Source organism: Esox lucius, chromosome 6 (genome assembly GCF_011004845.1).
Source record: "Esox lucius isolate fEsoLuc1 chromosome 6, fEsoLuc1.pri, whole genome shotgun sequence".
In the NCBI taxonomy this organism is placed as follows: Eukaryota; Metazoa; Chordata; class Actinopteri; order Esociformes; family Esocidae; genus Esox; species Esox lucius.
In genome coordinates, this window is record NC_047574.1 from 26,381,114 (window position 1) to 26,400,366 (window position 19,253).

The window sequence follows — 19,253 nt, forward strand, 5'->3', positions numbered from 1 at the left end:
TTGGGGGACCGGGTTCAGTATAGTTGGTTAGCTTTATTTCAATATAAAACCAAATTTTTACTAGTTACATCAATTATTATATCATTAGTAAGAATATTTTTAATATATTTGTTTCTTGTCATTATTTACAGGCTGGTTGCATTGGTTTCTGCTTTCTTTAGCCTCCATAATGCCCGGGCACCCCTGACGTCAGTGTGATGTCGACTGGAAAACGTTCTATCGGTTGAACAGTGCAGAAGAGAGCCTCCTTGCAACATTATTGTCACTACTCGTCTTGACCGTAATGTGGGATATCTAGTTTCTGGCGTTTCTGTGATCCTTGCCTCTGTACTGTAGGTTACCAACATAGATAATAGAAAAGTAGATGATGTTCACCATATATAATAGAACAGGCTGATGTCAGAGAGACCGTATAAATCAGAATGGCGCAATTTGACAGCCGTATTACCTCGGACCTGTTCTAAACAATCCACAGTGCAAACGCGTGGTATTTCAGTTTTGTAATTCTTACATATCCTTAATAATATATAATTTGCCACTGGCATGTATAACATAATGCATAAAATGACTGTACCTTTCAGAATATTAACAAACAAATCAATTTGAAATAGTTTTCAATAACCTAATTAATTTAAGAGTACTAAATGGCTGTGGTCTAATGTAGGAAGATACATGATAGTTTAAATAAAGTGTAAATTTTATATTTCTTTTTGCCCAAAAGATAACAATAATCTGGGATTCAAAATTATAAAACATGTATGTATTTGTTCATACATGTAAATATTATAATTTCATTTCACTGTAGAAATCACTAGTTTAGTAACAGTACACAAAACGGTGCAAGCTAGCTCACTGAATTTGGTACTGTATGTTAACAGTGGCATAATGATAGGAGGACAGATATAGCAGTAACAAGTTTTGTAGATAAGGGCTACCCAACAACAGCATTCGCTTATTATATACAGTAATTATGGTTATTTTGACAAAAACGCGTCATTTGACATACGTTGTGTGCAACATTAATTCGTACTTTACTGTAGCGAGCTAGCTGAGACCGCTAATAAAAATAAAATAAAAACATTTCTGATACTGTAAACTTAAGTAGCTCAACAACTACGGTTAGGCTGGATTAGCTTTCTTTTTCATTGATTAAAAACATGGTATGTAAAGTTAAGTTTGTTATCATACATTTCTACACTATTACTGATGCCTGAACAATGTTTCCCATGTCCTTTGTATCGTTCAACCTTTTTCTAGACCAAATTACTTCGCACAAAATACCACCATGACTAGTGTTAAGTGTCTTGACTTTTTCAAACTGGTCTCAGGTAAGATGGTGGCACTATTGAGACCTCAGATAGAACTATATGACCCATCCATGCTTTATATCTATAGTTACCACTTTGTTGATAGTCCCTAGCTAGATGTCAAGAGTCCAATCAGCATCAAGGGGTGGGGCTACATGGGGCTGAGAAGACCAGTGTAATGCTATCAACACATTTGACTGCTGCTGCAGCTGTCACGTGACCAAACAATTACCTCATACTTGCTGTTAAAATTCTGTAGTGTAGTAGGAGTTATGAACCAATCAGATATAAGAAGCAACAGTGTTTAGTCAAATTCTAAATGAGATGATCTGCAATGCCTTTATGTAATCTATAATGAATGCGCATATAATGAGATTAATAATTTACTTTATATGTGTTTAACATCAAATATACATATACATATATATTACTGAGCATGTTTAGAAGGCATAAGATCTACTTATGAGTTTGATGTTGTTAAGCTATATGAATTCATTTGGAGCTGAGCTGCGGACCTTATTTCCCAGTGGATGAAACATAATATCAACTGTCTATTTTTGTAACCAGACTAGGTTAAAGGTGAAGGCATCAATAAAAATCTGATCTTGTCCTTGTTGACATTTTTGATGTACCACTGCTGACAGTAAATTAAATGTGCATGAACATACATCTAAATCCCCTACCTTAATATCTAGGTTAACCAATTACATTTTGCAGCTTCCTTGGCTGTTCTATCTTTAGATAAGTATGCTCTTACATCACATTATTAGATTAGGCCATTTATCATGCAATATTTGCAATTTTTTTTTACATATGTGCACAGATACACACGTGCATTCACAGCATATAGGTATGTATACACATCATATATTATGCTTGTGCCATGAACACACACACACACCGACTAAATAGACTCACACACACACAAAAGTAGGCACAGCTGCATATTTCTATCCTTGCAGCAACCAGAAAACAAAACAATCCATGTTCCAATTCATTCTTAACCCCTACCTTAACACTAACCCTATCACTAACTTTATCTTCAATAACCTAAGTTTTGGGCCCAGACTAACCTAGTCATGATACTTAAACATAAAAATAACCCCAATTCAATCACTATCTAATGTTTGACCCTAAACCTAACCCCTAAGCTAGAAATTCACTTTGTCCGTGTAGGAACACCAAAAAGTCCTAACAAGACCCACATCTTTAAAATCCTTGTGAGGACATCTGTCCCTGAATCGATCTGAAACAGAAATGCATAAACACACACAAGCACACCAAATAGTGAGTCAATGTTTAATTAGCTTGGAAATGTCAGACCAACAGCTGCAGGGAGGGTCTATCAGCTGTAGGCAGTTCTAGGGTGAGCCCAGACTGCACAACAAAATATGGTCTGTAATTTCACCAATCCTTCAACATGGTCCGCCACTACATTCTTATTTAATGGCAATTCTCAGGCTTGGGATTGTCAGACTCTCTCACGTCTTATTGAACATCTTTCCTTCCAACTATTGACTGACGCTGCAAGGAATGGAAAACATGTGTGTGTGTTCTTTCACGTATGTATGTACAAAAGATACAACACATCAATAATCAATACGTTACGCTCAACTCTGTTTAGAAACATTGTCCTTCATGTCCTGTGTAATGAATGATGTCACTGTGGTCGAATCAGGTTGTTCCATTGCGTCGAATCAGGTCACCTTCCATTGCGTCGCACAGCCCATTTCCCCCTCCACACAGAACAGGTGTGTCTGGCAGTCAAGAGAGCAAACGGTTGGTCCTAGCAACTTGAATATGCAGGTCCCTGGTCAGCTGGTCTGAGACGGATACCAGTGACAGTGCATCATAAGGTGTGGAGTGAAAGGTGTGATCCTTCACTGTATTTAGACCGCTCATTTTATTTCTAAACAATATCATTTTTTACCCCAAACCATTTATACTTGATTTGACCGGGAAGAATGTCTCTTGATGGTTGCAAATGAAAAATTTAGATAAAGATAAAAGTGTCAAAACAGGGACTGTGTTACAAGTTTACATACATGATCCATATTATTTATAAATGACATAAAACACAGGCGGTATGACTCAAAACAGGACAATGGAATGTTTCTAATGTCTATGAAATATGTTTAACAGTGTGTTATTTCATCATTTAAATTGCTCACCATGGTCATTTAGCACGTGTGTTTGACGCAATCCCTGTTACTCAAGTTGCAAATAAATTCCCCAGTTTTGTAGGACAGAAAGTGGAAGACATTGGAATACATCAAGAAGTAATCATGACATTAAAAACGTAACAAATTGCTATAAATTATTTCCTTTCACATTCACTGGACAATTCTGTATTATGTTTGATTTCTGCCCATTGGTGGCAAAGGGTCTAAGGGATGTACAGATGTTTACTGGATACTGTAGAGTATATTTAGTATCAATTGTACAATAAAACTGTTTTAAATCAATATTATTGCTCACAGGTGTTTCTCATCTGCTGGTTTACTTTTCAAAACTTACTGTACGTGGAACAGTCAGCAAGACTTCCTTCACAGTCCTATTTTTAGCGAAATAAACAAAGGTATGATGTTGGCCCTTTGCTCTGTTACTTCTTGTGTTTGCTTTAGAGAGGAAAAACACACCAGAAAGTTAACAAAAGCAGGTCATATCCTGACTTGACAACACAAAACAGGATGATAGAACACAGATTTAACTCACACAGTAGGCCCATTAAAAGATAATGATGAAGGAAAAGACATCTCTGTACAAACATCCTGTCCTATCTGCTGCTTTTGTCTTTTTTGCTTTTGATATTGAAAATGTTTGTAATTTCACCATGCAGCTCAGGAGGAAACTGATATAGATGTTTAGACTTTTTTTTACCATTAAGTTAATGGAATTAACTGTTTTCAGATACTAACATCAAATATTTCCTTTAGTTCTGCAATGGATTCTCCTTTGAAATTCTGTGTCCACAGATGACATATTATCTCTTACAGTATTGTAAAGTTGTGTCAGGAAAAGAGAATGGTTTGCTCAGCTTGATAAATGCCTGAATACTACTTGAGGACATATCTACCTTTCACAACAGTTCAGAGTTTCTTTGGCAAATATTAACCCCATGCTGTCGACCTTAATGTCAGAGCAATGACAAATGTCATTTCACACTGCAGATTATATGGACAATTTAAGTTAGTCAGAAACTGCATTAGGTCTATAATTTATCTGTGACTCACAGACACCATCTAGTGGACATCTTCCACTTTACACAGCATGAGATACATCTAATTATATTATTGATAGCAAATGAGTGTAAAGCCAGATACATTACAGGCTCAGTGGGCCTGCAGTTGTGATTGAAAGTATGGTAATATATTATTTATTATACATCTTCTCAATTCAAAGGTGTCAGCAGCTCTACTACGATCCAAACTGTGATTTGTTATGAATAAAACAAGAAAACTGAAACACTGCGTTTTAATTGTGTATTTATTAAACTACAAGTGCAGAGAACTAACAAACAAAAATAAATAGATAACCTAAAATTGATTGGGACAAATTTCACAACAGTATAAATACAATTCCTAAAGAGATTTGACTCTTTCATGCAGAAGTTGACAGTTCGAAGAAACTGTCTACAATGTAAAACCCTCATTCTCCCACAAACCTTGTTATACATATTCTTTACAATATACATAGATTGATAAGCTATTCAATCAAAACCCAAACAATATACAAAATTCTATAACGATAAAGGGAATGATGTCCATCATAAAAATAAATAAATAAATGACGTCATAGGCAAACAATTTTGTCATCGTTGATGTGGCCGTCAATTCCATCTCCCTTCCACCACTCTCCATTCAGCTCCCCCAGGATCTCCTGAAGAGATAGGGCCGGGAGCTCAGGCAGGGGAGCCTCCGTAACTGTGCTCCAGGAACCATGGCCTTCTACTGGAGAAGTGTTCTCTTGTTCAACCTCCCAGCAACCAGAATCTGGTGTGGGTGGGGCCCGGGTCTGGGACATGGGACCTCCATATGCTGCCCGTGTGTTGCTGTACAGGGGCTGCTGCTCAGCTGAGCTGGGGTAGAAAAAGGCCTGTCTAGAACCTGATCTGTAGTTTCTCACATCCGGAGGACAGGGGCTCCAAAGAGACTGCACAGGGGATGTCTGGTCACCCATCTGGGGCCAGGCTCCAGGAACCATCTGGGGCTCTGGGCTCTTGAGGGGCGGGCTGGAATTGTATTCCAACTCCTTTGCTTGCCTCAGCCCAAACAAGGAGTCATAGTGGCCAGTCTGCTCCACTCCAGGGTAGGGTGGAGGGCAGCGTCTATTGAAAAAGTACTCCTCCACCTCCTCCTTCACCTGGACAGGGTAGGCAGGGGGCAGAGATGGGGAGGCAGACAGAGGGGCTAGGACGGGCTGGGTAATCCCAGATCCCATTGAGTGTGGCTGGGGTGCTGGGTCTTGGACAGTGGTGTATCCACCAGGTAAGTGTAGGCCAGCGTCAGACTGCCATAGAGCCTTTTTGGCACCTTTACACTTCAGAGTCCGTGCTCTCCGGTTTTGGAACCATACCTGAAGAGATGAGAAAACAGCTACGTTATAACACATTGAGTTGACTCCAGGGACCTGGGCCAGCTCCAGGCATAAGCCACATAAGCAGGGAAGGGGGGGCCCCAAATCAAATTTTGCTTAGGGCCACAAAAAGGCTAGAGTCGGCACTGCCAGTATTCTTTGCTTTGTGTTAATGATTCCCCAAGACTATCCACAAACACCTGTAGAATATAATGACAGTGTGGGAGATAATCTCTCTGGTTTCCATTATCTTTACAGTAAGTGTTGTACAGCCTACCAGTCAAACCAAACAAACCCACAGATAAAAACCGCTGGAATCATTTCAGTGATTTTTAAGATAAACGGAAACTCTGATACCGGTATCAGCAGGACGCGTGCAGGCCACATTTGAACACAGAGCCCTCTTAAAGAACCCCCATAACACTTGAGAACTGATGAGTATGTGTGTGTGTTCGCATGACTGTGCATGTGTGTGTGTAGCTGCATACCTGGATGCGAGATTCTGGTAGGCCAGTGGTCTGGGACAGGCTCTCTCTCAGACTGATGCCAGGGTAAGGGTCTGTCTGAAAGGTGGCACGAAGAAGCTCCACGTGCTCTTTGGAGAAACTGGTCCTCTTTCTGCGGTTGGCGCTCCGGGACAGTGCTCCGGTGACAGCCACCGGTCTGGAGACGTCTGAGGGAAAAACAAAGGTTTCAGATTAGACAGCAGTCGGACAGGAGACCAGAGCAACACAGAGAAGGTGGAAGGCTTCTCATCATTGAATGAATCTGCCTTCAGGATCTGCCTCCAACAGCAAGAATTGTAGGCTCTCTGTCACAATGCAGCATTACAAACGGAAAGCCCAGCCCGTAGGAAAAACATGATTTAACGTTTCTTAGAAATGTCACGAATATCATCAAAATTAAATGTTTTTCCTCAAAAAGCAAATGTTCCGCTACAAACACAAATGTTTCAACTTTGTTTCTTTCCTCCCAAAATGACTACAAGTCATCAGTGATTCACCTGGCTAGCTAAGAAATACAGATCTGTTATCCAGGCTACAATATATTCAGTGTCAGCCATTGAAATTCTTACCGATGCTGCTGTCTTTCCACATCGCTGTGTTATGATGACTGTATCTATGATGCACCACAATCTGTAGGTGTTCTGTGTTGTAGGTACAGATGTTCTCTCACTAAGGCTCCTCAAGAACTCTGTCTCCCAAATGTATTGACCGCCCTTTTATATGGATCACAAGACTCTGAACCCAACCAGTACCCCCCTCTTTAAAGAAGTGCTGATGATGTAGTGTGATCTTTCTGGTGACAGTTTGGTGGGGTGAAGATTTGTGTTGGGTTTGGGGGTTGTCTTGGAGGTAAGATAAACTGAACGATCTTTGGACTAACTAACGGCCCTGTCTCATCCACCCCATCGACATCATCCTTATGTTGTCAAGGTACACATTTTCACACAAGAATCAGACAGAAAATACATGAGTAAAAAGAAAATTAGAAATGTATCAGTCTCAATGTGTTGTATAACTGTAACAGAAGTTTCCTTATTCATGGGTTGCAAATGCAAGTTTGTTTATAGTAATATTTGTTTGATGTGTAATCCATTATTACATTCCAGAATTTAAAGAATTTAACCAACAAAAAAAATTAAATAATTGAATTATTACAAAATCAACTTCAAGAACATTCATGTATTGAAAATGATTTAGGGGAGGCACCAAAATCCTTTACTAATGGCTATGTGAACAAGCAGAATGGAGCATTTTAATCAACCAAACAATTCACTTGAACAAATTGAAGAAACTCACATGACTTCTTAGCAGTTTGCCATTAATTAATGGCACCTTTTTCACAGCTACTGTTTTCTTTTCAAATGCAACACAGATACAACACTAAACAAGGATGTCTAACTGATTAATAGGACCATTATGAATATGCAGCCTCAGCTCCCATTGATGTATAAGCCCACCACAGTGTAAACCAAGGGATGAAGACCCACTAATAGTGGGTTACAAGCTCATCAACAAGCCCTTTGGATTTCTTAATGGGCTATATGAAACAATGGGTGGGTGGACAATGAACTTTCACCTCAATGACACTCCTAACCCCTGAAAGACATGTAGGGACACTACAACAGCAGTTATATAGTAGTTTAAAGCAAAACAGTCACATTCTGTAAATAATATTAAAATATAGTTTACTTGGCATTGTGAATTATTTCTTATAAAACTTGTATTAATGCTGAATAATATAAATTAAAACACAGTAAAAACACTGTTATCTCAATATTAATTTCAGTCAGAGAGACTGTCCTTGTCTTTCATTCCTTATCTGGACTACACAGATCAGTGTCTCCATGCTTCGGGACGGCTCCTGAGAGTCCCACTCAGGAGCCAATGGACATGACAGCAATTTATTGTGAGGTTATCCGAAATCCTATCACACATTATGCATGGCTCTTTGGTCCTTAAAGCCCCTTGCAAAATCAGCACTGTCTCTCTTTGTACAAACATAGCCAATAAAATTTGTATTGACACTACATAATATATCTACAACAGTGCATCACAGACTATGTTGTCACTGCATATTTTACAAAGCACTTTTTCTTAACTCACAGTACATACAAATTGTCTCCATTTCATGGTAGCTTCACTTACACTAGGGTTGTCAGGGTTAATACTTCTGAAAGATTTATGTGCCTTGATCACCAGTATATCATTAATGATAACTAATTTGACCAATGGGCCATTTGACAAATGGCCAAATTAGCATTGTTTCATTATTGTCATGCAATTAGCAAGATATGTACAAGATTGTAGCCTTAGGTCCCATGACCAGATTACTCTGGAACCATTACCTTACTGAGGGTTAATCAACTAAATAGACACAAAATAAATCACTAAGCACTGGCAAAATAGGTAAATTACCAGTAGGTTATTACAATAAAAAGAAATTCACCTCAGACATGCACTTCTAAAATATTCAGTTTATTTCAGTCAAGGCTATTCCTATATATCTCATAACAGCACATCAATGATCTTACACCAGAGTTGAACCTTGAATGATATAGCCTTGAACCCTATTCAGACACCAGTCTAGCACGGTACACACATTACAATATTAGCTGCACGTACTGATTTGAGAGGAACACATTGAGAGTTACAATCGCTACAATGGCCAAAAGCGACGGTGGCGATTATTTCAGAAGGGCGAGTCTTTTTTGGATAATTACAGTGACGCTTTCGATGGGATACTTCACAGTAAGTCTATGATACAAAACGCTGTTGATTTTTTAAAGTAATACCATCGCAAATATAATAAATTTTGAGTGCCCATTGTGCCACCGCGTCGTAAACGTAGCTATGGTGTCACCTCAAATGGGATCCGGGTGGATCATTATTTTATGTTCAACTTTTTGAAGTTCACACATTTTTTAATATTGCCTTGTGATCAATATTTTGGTACTATCCCCAGTATTTTTTATTTTGTTACAGAGCTCATTCTAGAACAAAAAAGTCAAGATTAGCATGCCCCCTGGAATGCATAAGGAACTATCTAAACTTGTTAGAAAAGTTCTTCATAACTCTCAAACCCACATATATTTCAATGTGTTTTTGCCCTGCTTTTATTTATATTTTCTTCCACTGTGCCATAAATCCATGCTAATCTTGTGTAGCTCACTTGGTATCCCTGTGACGCCAGGATTCCCTGTATGAAAATGTATGCCATCACTATTGTAAATCACTCTGGATTAAAGCATCTGCTTAATGACTTGTTTATATGATTCTCGCTGTTACAGCAACAATGGCATGCAAATATTTAGGCTATTCATGGGACAGTGGATTAAAAAAAATGCAGTTCAGAGACAGAATGAGATTCTCAGCATTTTATGACATATTTAGAGATTTGCAAAAAGAAAAATCCAAAAGAGTCTGTGCGTATACCAGTCTTTTGTGGAAAATGCCAAAATCAAGTATGGGCCTTCAAATAGCCTGAACTTTGAAGGATAAATATTATTTTATTTGGTAAATACTAATTTTATTTGTTGATTCTCAGTTTCACCTTTCCATGAAATTACCCTATTGAGATTTCCCTTACTAGTTCTATTTATCAGCCATAGATAGCCCTCCACAGGTAACTAGATAACGCAGTATCTGGTTCAAAGTTCGTCTTTTGGAACATGTGAATAGTCAGCTACTGTTAGCAAACCTCCACATACAGTATGAATGTCTTCCTATCGAAATTGCTACTTAGGTCATTTTAAAGCTTAGCAAGAGAATGTTTAAGTAAACTGCAATTGCATATACTATCGCCGTTTGTGATTCAGTCATGAATGTATCTTCAAAATGTCTGTGTCCAGTTAAAGGGGTGCACCCGACTGTGATTGTAAGCCATTCACATGTAGAGGCTTGCTAATGGTAGCTAGTAAAAATGAAAGGGATGGTCTATGGCAATTAGCAACTTAGAGCTACAACTCCGGAAAAAATTAAGATACCACTGCACCTTTTTATTGACTTTCCAAAAAAGTCGAAAAGGAAGGTTTTGCGTGAGGAACAGAAAGGTTTAAATTAAGAGACCACTGCAAATTGAACGCTTCTTTTCCTCACACAAAACTTTCCTTTTCAAATTTTTTGGAAAGGAAAGGAAAAAGGTGAATTTTTTCCGGATTAGGGTTAATTTACTCTCCACATCTTGTGTTTGGTTTTTTTCACAGAAAAATGCAATTCAGTGGTCATACATTCTTATTCACCAGAAGGATATGTGTGCAGACAAGGAGACACCATTGACAACTGCTTGCTAGTACTGTCAACTCTTGGGTAGAGAAGTACATTGAGGTTGGCTATATCCTAATAATGATTAACAAAAAATTTGACGGTTTGTTCACAAGAGCCTCTGCACAAGCCGAACAGCTTTTTTTAAAAGCATGTTGCAACATGTTAGAGGTACACAGGATGAGAAGTTGAATGTTATACTGTGGAAATTACAAGTAGCCTATTTCAATTTCTAAATCATGTTTTTTTGTTGAACTATTATATTCAAAGTCATTAAATCGCAAGATGACAACGCATAGAACATCGTAAAAAAGTATACAAATGAACCCTAAAAACAAGGGAAAATACAATCAACATAAAATTACTGTGAGAAAGATATACATGTTTGATGGGTTCAGCAGGTGCACTGATCAACTTTATTAGCTGCATTTTTCATTTCTTTTTGAAGGAGTGATGTGGGATGGAAGTGTCTAACTTAAGGGTCTTTTGTAAGTCATTTTAATAATTGGCTGTGGTGAACTGAAACAAATTATGACCAGTGGAAGTGTAGGTTTAGTTGTGACCTGATGGTTTTTTTAATAAAAAGAGCACCACAATTTAGCTTTTTCAGTAAGATATGATGTTGTTTAGGACCTTTTGAGTGATGGTGAAAGTTGTCCATGGTCAACTCTTAAGCCTGAAATAAAAAAGGAAACACTATGAAAATGAAAATGGTGGGTTAAGTGGTTGTTGCATTGAAAAACTACACACACAGGCAGGGCAAGATTTAAATGAGTAGAAATGGAATGATAGGAGTAGCTTTCCAATCTTGTGGGTTTACAGAGAGAGGCAGGTGATTGGACCTGAGATAGTAGAGGCAGGCATGGAAAATAGGGCTCAGGACCCTGCAACCCAACTGATTTGAGGGTCCAGATTGTTTCCTTGGCTAAATATTCAGATGCTCATATAACAGCGACATCTGTGGTTTCTCATTTCTGTGGCCCAGTATCTTTTGCAAGGCGAGTAGAATTTATCAACTATCAGAATACTCATGAAGTGACTTAACATCAGTTTAAATGACATTATATTGTTGTTCAGACTGCCTCTTGTTTTTTCTTTTGTTAGGCTGCCAACTGCCTGTTCGTTTCATGCTTATGTTTCCAATAGTCTTCTTTTACAAAGAGAAATAACCCTAGCATACTTCAGACTACCTACGGCCATTACTGATATTTATAGCCCATCTCTAGTGTTGGTAATGGCCATGAAAAAATACAGTTAATCTCTGTACGTCTGTGTTTTTCTTATGTTCAATATGCTGTCTTATAGATTGCTGCCAAAATTGACTGCTTGTGCCGTGTTTACATTTGCTAAATCCTGCACAAAAAAAAGTCAGTATGGGACACTGCTGGCTAAATGGCCTGAGAATGGGGCTTTTTGGTAGGCTTTTTTTTATTGGAACACATGCTGTGCAAGACTTCCTTTATTGGAACACATGCTGTGCAAGACTTCCTTGTTCAGTACACTGAACAAAATTATAAACGCAACCCATTTATCATGAGCTGAACTCAAGGATCTAAGACTTTGTCTATGTACACAAAAGGCCTATTTCTCTCAAATATAGTTCACAAATATGTCAAAATCTGTGTTAGTGAGCACTTCTCCTTTGCAGAGATAATCCATCCACCTCACAGGTGTGGCATATCAGGAAGCTGATTAGACAGCATGATTATTGCACAGGTGTGCCTCAGGCTGGCCACAATAAAAGGCCACTCTAAAATGTGGCCTTATATGTAGATGAATGTCTAATGCAGGAATCAACCATGTTTTCTTATTGTGTCTTGTTAGATTGAGTCATTATGTAAGCAGAAGCATCAGTTGCACTATATGGCGTAAGACAGTGGTGTTTTCTGTGTCGTATCTAACAGGGTCTCTGTTCTGTGTTTCAGTGGACAGTCTTCTGGCCACAGCATGTCCCCTATGACAACCTGGGTCCCCTTGGTACCCTGTCCAAATACCTGGTGGACAATCACCATGCTCTCATGTACAAAGGGTAAGTTAGAGTTCCTTGATAAGAACAAGATCTGGTCATTAAGGTCATTTTCATGGAGCGAAAGGTTGGTCAAACAAGTCATTATGTTGAAGAGGGTTAGGGTTAGGAATGTACAGCACATGCAGTACATGCTACAGTTGTAAGATTAACCCTGCAATAACCAATCAATTTAGATTTATCAATAACATCAACAAGGTAAAAATATTGCTGTTAGTTCTTAGCGTCTTATTAAGTCTGCTTAGACAACCCTGTCCCTCTCCCTTTACCATTTCTCACTCCAATCATAGCATTTTTTAAAAGTGACACTTTCCCTCTTGTACATGAAACACTCATACTTTATATCCAGTCAATACCAATATGTTTAGTTTTTTGGCATCTCTTGTTTCTGTGAGAACGTACTGCTGTAGAGGAGACAAGGAAATGAAGTGTTAACTTGCCAAATATACTGTAAGACTGTTTTAATAAGGCTTTGAGACATAGACTAGAAGCATCTGAATGATCAGGGTTGCTTCGTGTTTCAGATGGTGGGCAGCCTGGGTCGTCCATGTGGGTGAAGCCCTTGTTGCCATGAAGGTCTGCAGGTAAAATGTCCATAAGCCATTTCTCCTCTAGGGGGTACTGTTGTTCTGTGTTCTATTAGGCCTGTAAACGGGACACACTATCACACCCACTTTAAAGGCTGAATGCAGATCTTTTTATGTCAGTATCAAATCATTTTTGGCTGGTAATTAAGCACTTTATTGTAATAGATTTCAATTAAAATGGGGCAAATGGAGGGAAAATCTTTTACTGTCAGAGAATTTTGGACCTGGATTTGTTAATAGTCCAGAAGACTGAAACAGTGTTGTGGAAAGCATCAACTGCCACCAATGCAAACTTGACGAAGGCATTGGAAGAGAGAAATGAAACTGAAATTCTAGGCCTATGAGCTTTAAAAAGACCGAGGCACTCTCTGTTGTGGAACTATAAAACCAAATTGTTTAACTGATCAAGGCCATGTTGAATTTTTTTAACCAGCAATATAAAGTAATAACACTGAGAAAAAAAAATCACACTTTTAAAATGTTGGTTTGAAAACTTCTAAATGTTGACTGCACTGGACCTTTCAGCGTATATGTTGACTGAGCCAGAACAAAGGTCAAAGATAATAAAATGAGTGGGAGTCACACAGACACGGCTGAATTGGGATATGATGATATATTAGTTATATCGTGATTAATATTGTGAGTCATTTTATAACTGCATCTGCCTACTGTAGATATATAAAGAATTTAGTGGACACATGTTTGTCTGTTCTCTTTATACTGGCCAATTTGGACGCAATACTTAATACCTTAAAGGCTGTGTGTGTGTGTGCGTGTATGTGTGTATTTTCATCTTCACAGTGACAAAGGGGTTGACAGCACAATGGCACGTTGCCTTTGGTTCATCCAGACGGTGTTGTTTGGCTTTGCCTCTCTTGGCCTGCTTCTGAAATACAAGCGCGATCACAGGCCCAAACAACACTGATGCCGTTAGAATGAACCAGCGGCAGAACACCACACCACCGTATCCTAGGAAAAGAATTGTGTGCCAGCTGCATGCTGTGAACTTTGACCCCAAAACTCTTATCAGTTGAAGAAAAAGATGGGTTTTTGTGATTCCAGAATGTTTCCAGCATTTAAAGAGGGCTGTAGGTAAAATAATTAAAAACAAATTGTTGATCCTAAGAAGGACATTCTTCTCAAACCGTAGCTAGTGTAATGCCTACGCCTCCCACGCAACATTCCTTACCATTTATTTTTATCCAGGGCATTTTTTTAGGAAATAATGTTTTTTACAAGTTGGAGAACAATGTTATGGCAATGGGATTTTTTATTTTGATCACCCATTTGAATTACTGTTTACATTTCCTTTCACTACATTAGATTAGATAATCCTTTTGCCTTTAAGCATTAACATGTTTGGAATTTATCCACAAATCTAATCTATTAATATAGATTAGGGATAAAATGACAGACGAAGAGCAAAGTTGTACATTTTTTTACAATAAAGAGTGATTAATAAATTAATCTAACTTGTGTGCTCTTTCCCCCACCACTGTCGATCAAATGTTCTACTTGTTGTTTATATGGACAGCTGTGTTGAGGACAGAACATAACGGCCAGCAGTCACACAGAATTTCTTGAACTACCTTGTAAAAGTGTGTAGATAACTGAACCGTCATGGCCAAGGTTTAACAGAGATAGCGGAGCAAGCCTGGTCCCCGATATGTTGGTACAGTTTCTCCAACTCTTGTTAACCTAACCCCAGATGTGTTGACATGTATCCAACCCAGTGATCATGGTGATAATATATGGCCACTGCCGAGAACCATTCTGAGCTCAGATTAGTAAGAAAAGATGAATGAGTTTACATTGCATCCCCTATAAACTTGGACAAATTGGCACACTCCATACAAAGTGAAATACATATATATTTCATATAATAGCTTTGTTTTAATAACTCCTACACTATATTTCCTTGTGACAAGGTCATAGTGGAGAACAAATACTGCCTATTGATTGATTTACACAGTAACTCAGGATGCCGTTGGAGTGATAAATGGAGCTGCCAGTCGCTCTGCATCACAGAATCTCAGGATGTGGTACAGCAGGTTAATTAAGGATCTGTCAGATTTTATCCAATTGATTGCTTTGAGAAGCACAGAACCTACACTCAGAAATGTCCTTCTACGGGTGTTTTCATTATATGTTTGATTCGGTGAAACCCAGTATTGCAGTATTTCGGCTGTAAATCTTCACCCATGGTAAGATGAACTCATAGATGGGTCTTAAGTAGTGGATAAAAGCCTACCGGTGCTACCAGGTGATATCCCTAGGTATGCTTTTCCTTTTGAGAATAAGTATATCCTATGGTGTGTTTTAATGAATCCCAGCTCTAGGGAGAAAAGTTAATTTGGTCATGGGAAAAGGGGCTAATGTGTAAATACTGCAATGTCGGTTTGATTTAATTAAGCGCTGAGAATTTTGTAGCTATCTGCATTCTAGAGCATTAAAGAGATTTAACCCAAACTGAGATATTTTGTTTTTGTAAAAAGTAGAAAATGAATCTGAAAAACAACTGGCTATAATGTCCTCAGTAATTATTTGTACAGTAGGAAGTGAATGCTGCATTATTTTCTGATTCCATCTGATCATGCATTTTACTTTTTATAGATCATGCATTATGTTTTATAGACTCTGGACTGTCAGAAGAGGACTGGCCACCCTTCAGAGCCTTGTTCCTCTCTAGGTTTCTTCCTAAGTTTCGACCCTTAAAGGGACTTTTTCCAAGCCACTGTGCATCAACGCTGTTGTTGCAAGCTTTTTGGAGGCTGTGTGTAAAAGCACTTTGTGATGACTGTTGATGTTAAAAAGGCTTTGTAAAATACATTTGATTGATTGCACTACGTTGGCACTGCCAAGAAAAGTCTATCCTTCAAAAACTCTGCGTTCAAACAAGATGGAAACTGAGGAAAGCCACAGAGACATCAATAATAATTTTGAAGGAGCGACAGAATTCCATGGCTGGGAGTGGAGCAATGGTGCACCAATCAATCATATCAAAAGCTGTCCACAAGAATCGTCCAACCAACCTGAAAATTCTGGAGCAAATCGTACACATTAATTATTTACCCAAACCTCTTAAAGCTGCCACTGCAGTGACAGGTGACTCTACAATGTCGGAGCATGAATACTAATGCGAGCAACTTATTTCAGTTTTTTATAAACTTGAAGCTAGTATCAACATTTGGGATTTTGCGTTTAAAGATATATATATCATACAGTAGAAATTGTTAATGTGCCATTTGCAATTCTGTAAAATGTGAGAATTGATCAGCTATTTTTGCACAAAAATAACAATTGGTTAGGTGTGTTCTGTCACATTATTTATGTAGTTATAAGAGTTGACCAATTCCAGTCGTAATTCTAGGTTTGCCTTTTAAGTCTGCTATTCCTATCGTTCAACACGAGGCGACAATGACAGTCAAGGAAGGCATTATAAGACTAAACAAAACCGTAAACCAAGCAGTAATCTTTAGCTTACTAAATTGAAGGAAAGCACAGGTGAGAAATCAGCAAACTGCTCAAAAGCACCTAGAAATGTAGACACAGATAAAACAAAACAAACGGCTACAAGACAGTCTAGGGTTCTGGGAAAGAGTATTGTGTACAGTTGAGACAATGATTAACATGTACCAGATTGATTGCAAGAGGAACATGGGGTGAAGAAAGGAACTGCCTAAGATCCAAAGTATGCCCCCCTCATCTCTGAAATATGGTGGTGGGAGTGTTATGGGTTGGTTATTTATGGCTGTCCTATCTCATTGTATGGCACTTAATCATGCCTGCAAGACAATGACAAAGCACACTGGTATAGCAACTAGGGAGATTTTAAGGGCCGAAAGAGAGATTATTGACTGGCCAGGTCAATCTGGCATGCCTTTTATTTGCTGAAAATGGAAAACAAGATAAACAAGATGGCTGCACTGTAGGCCTGGCAGAGCATCCCCAAAGATTCCCAGCATCTGGTCGGTAAAATGGACTTCACAGACCTTGTTTTAGGCCACTAGTTGGCACTTCCTGTTGAAGAGAACTGGAAATAGGGTTTGTGCAAGGTGACAGGGGGATTGCACTAGCAGGTGGTAATCCTGTGAGGGAGGAGAGAACACGCACAACCTCTACTATCCATGTTCATTCTACATTTCTGTCATTTAGTAGAGACTCTCATTCGGAGCGTCTTACAGTCAGTGGGATTACTGGTTATTTATCCTGTTATATTCATTTGAAGGCAGCTTTGGGTAAATAAATATTATAACAGCTTTGTTTTGTTATATTCTGTTCAGGATATTTTTGGATTGCAGTTGTTTTTTCTTATTTTTTTTGTTCTTGGTTAGCAGTTTACAGTTTTATGTAAAAAAAATGTGGGATGCTAAATGTATGCAATTAATAATGTAAATTGCTCCAAATTAGACTACCTGACACAAACGTGTAAAAGCTGTTTCTGTGTTGTACAAACTGTAGATGAGTGAAGAAAGCAGAATATATGCCCAGTTTGCCTCAATGATATACAGTGGATAAAAAAGTCTACACACTTTTTATATATGATGTAAAAGAATGAGACAAATATGAATCATGTCAGAAGTTTTTCTACCTTTAATGTGACCAATAACGTGAACAATTCTTTTTGGGTAGGAGTCTATTAGCATGGCACATCTTGATGCGGAAATATTAGCCCACTCTTCTTTGCAAAAGCGCTCCAAAACTGTCAGATTGCAAGGACATCTCCTGTGCACAGCCCTCTTCAGATCACCCCACAGATGTTCAGTTGGATTCAGGTCTGGGCTCTGGCTGGGCCATTCCAAAACATTAATCTTCTTCTGGTGAAGCCATGCTTTTGTGGATTTGGATGTGTGCTTTGTGCTGAAAGGTGAACTTCCTCTTCATCATCATCTTTTTTTTTCTTTGTAAGAAAAGGCCGTCTTGCCACCCTACCCCATTCATATGAAGAATACGGGAGATTGTTGTCACATGTAGCACACAGCCAGTACTTGCCAGAAAATCCTGCAGTTCCTTTAATGTTGCTGTAGACCACTTGGAACCCTCCCTGACCAGTTTTCTTCTCGTCTTTTCATAAATTATATGAATGGTATATCTAATGATTTGGAAATTCTTTTGTACCCTTCTCCTGACTGGTATCTTTCAACAATGAGATCCCTCTGATGCTTTGAAAGCTCTCTGCGGACCGTAGCTTTTGCACTGAGATACAACTAAGAAAATGTCAGGAACATCCTACTAGAACAGCTGAACTTTATTTGTAATTAATCAGAGTCACTTTAGATGATGGGAGATGTGTAAAGACTTCTATTTAACATGAGTTTGAATGTGATTGGTTAATTCTGAACACAGCCACATCCCCAGTTATAAGAGGGTGTGCACACTTATGCAACCAGGTTATTGTAAGGTTTTTATTTTAAATTTCTCCCCCTCTGAGATTTCAGTTTGTTTTTTAATTGAATTGTTCAAATTATAGGTCACATTAAAAGTGGAAAAAGTTCTGACATGATTTATCTTTGTCTCATTCTTTTACATCACACAAAACCTGGCATTTTCATAGGGGTGTGTAGATTTTTTATATCCACTGTATAGTGGTTTGTTAGTACTGACCTGGCCCATGCAGCACAGTGGGGTCAGAATGTCCTCTACTAATGAACTTAGCGAATTAGCCCGTCTTAATCACCCCATTTCTCCTCTGGCACCATCTTCAATCATTGAGTAATCTTGATCGTCTGAATCGTGAGGTAAATTTCAATGGATCTGTCTCCTTACACTCTCACTCCCTCTCTCCTTTCTGTTTCAGAAGGGAGTATCATGTCTGAATCTATGACAGAGGAACCTTTAGTTTAATTAAATTAATTGATGGGTAGATTGCCAGCAGATGCAGTGTCACAGCTATGAAAAACATACATTGAGCAGTTGGTCCCATTTGCTAAACTTACCTGATCCTAGCTTAAATTAACCAGATATAATAAAATAATAATTACAGACAAATTGC

At 38.4% G+C, this 19,253-nt stretch overlaps 1 protein-coding gene across 1 annotated transcript; it reads left to right on the plus strand.

Moving 5' to 3' along the window:
* Positions 1-9,020: 9,020 nt before the first annotated feature.
* On the plus strand, positions 9,021-14,726 carry tmem254 (transmembrane protein 254). Its single transcript, NM_001303699.1, is given in 4 exon segments — positions 9,021-9,136; positions 12,574-12,677; positions 13,199-13,258; positions 14,063-14,726. Coding segments are annotated over 4 exon segments (375 nt in total). The 5' UTR covers positions 9,021-9,049; the 3' UTR covers positions 14,187-14,726.
* The last annotated feature ends 4,527 nt before the right edge of the window (positions 14,727-19,253 follow it).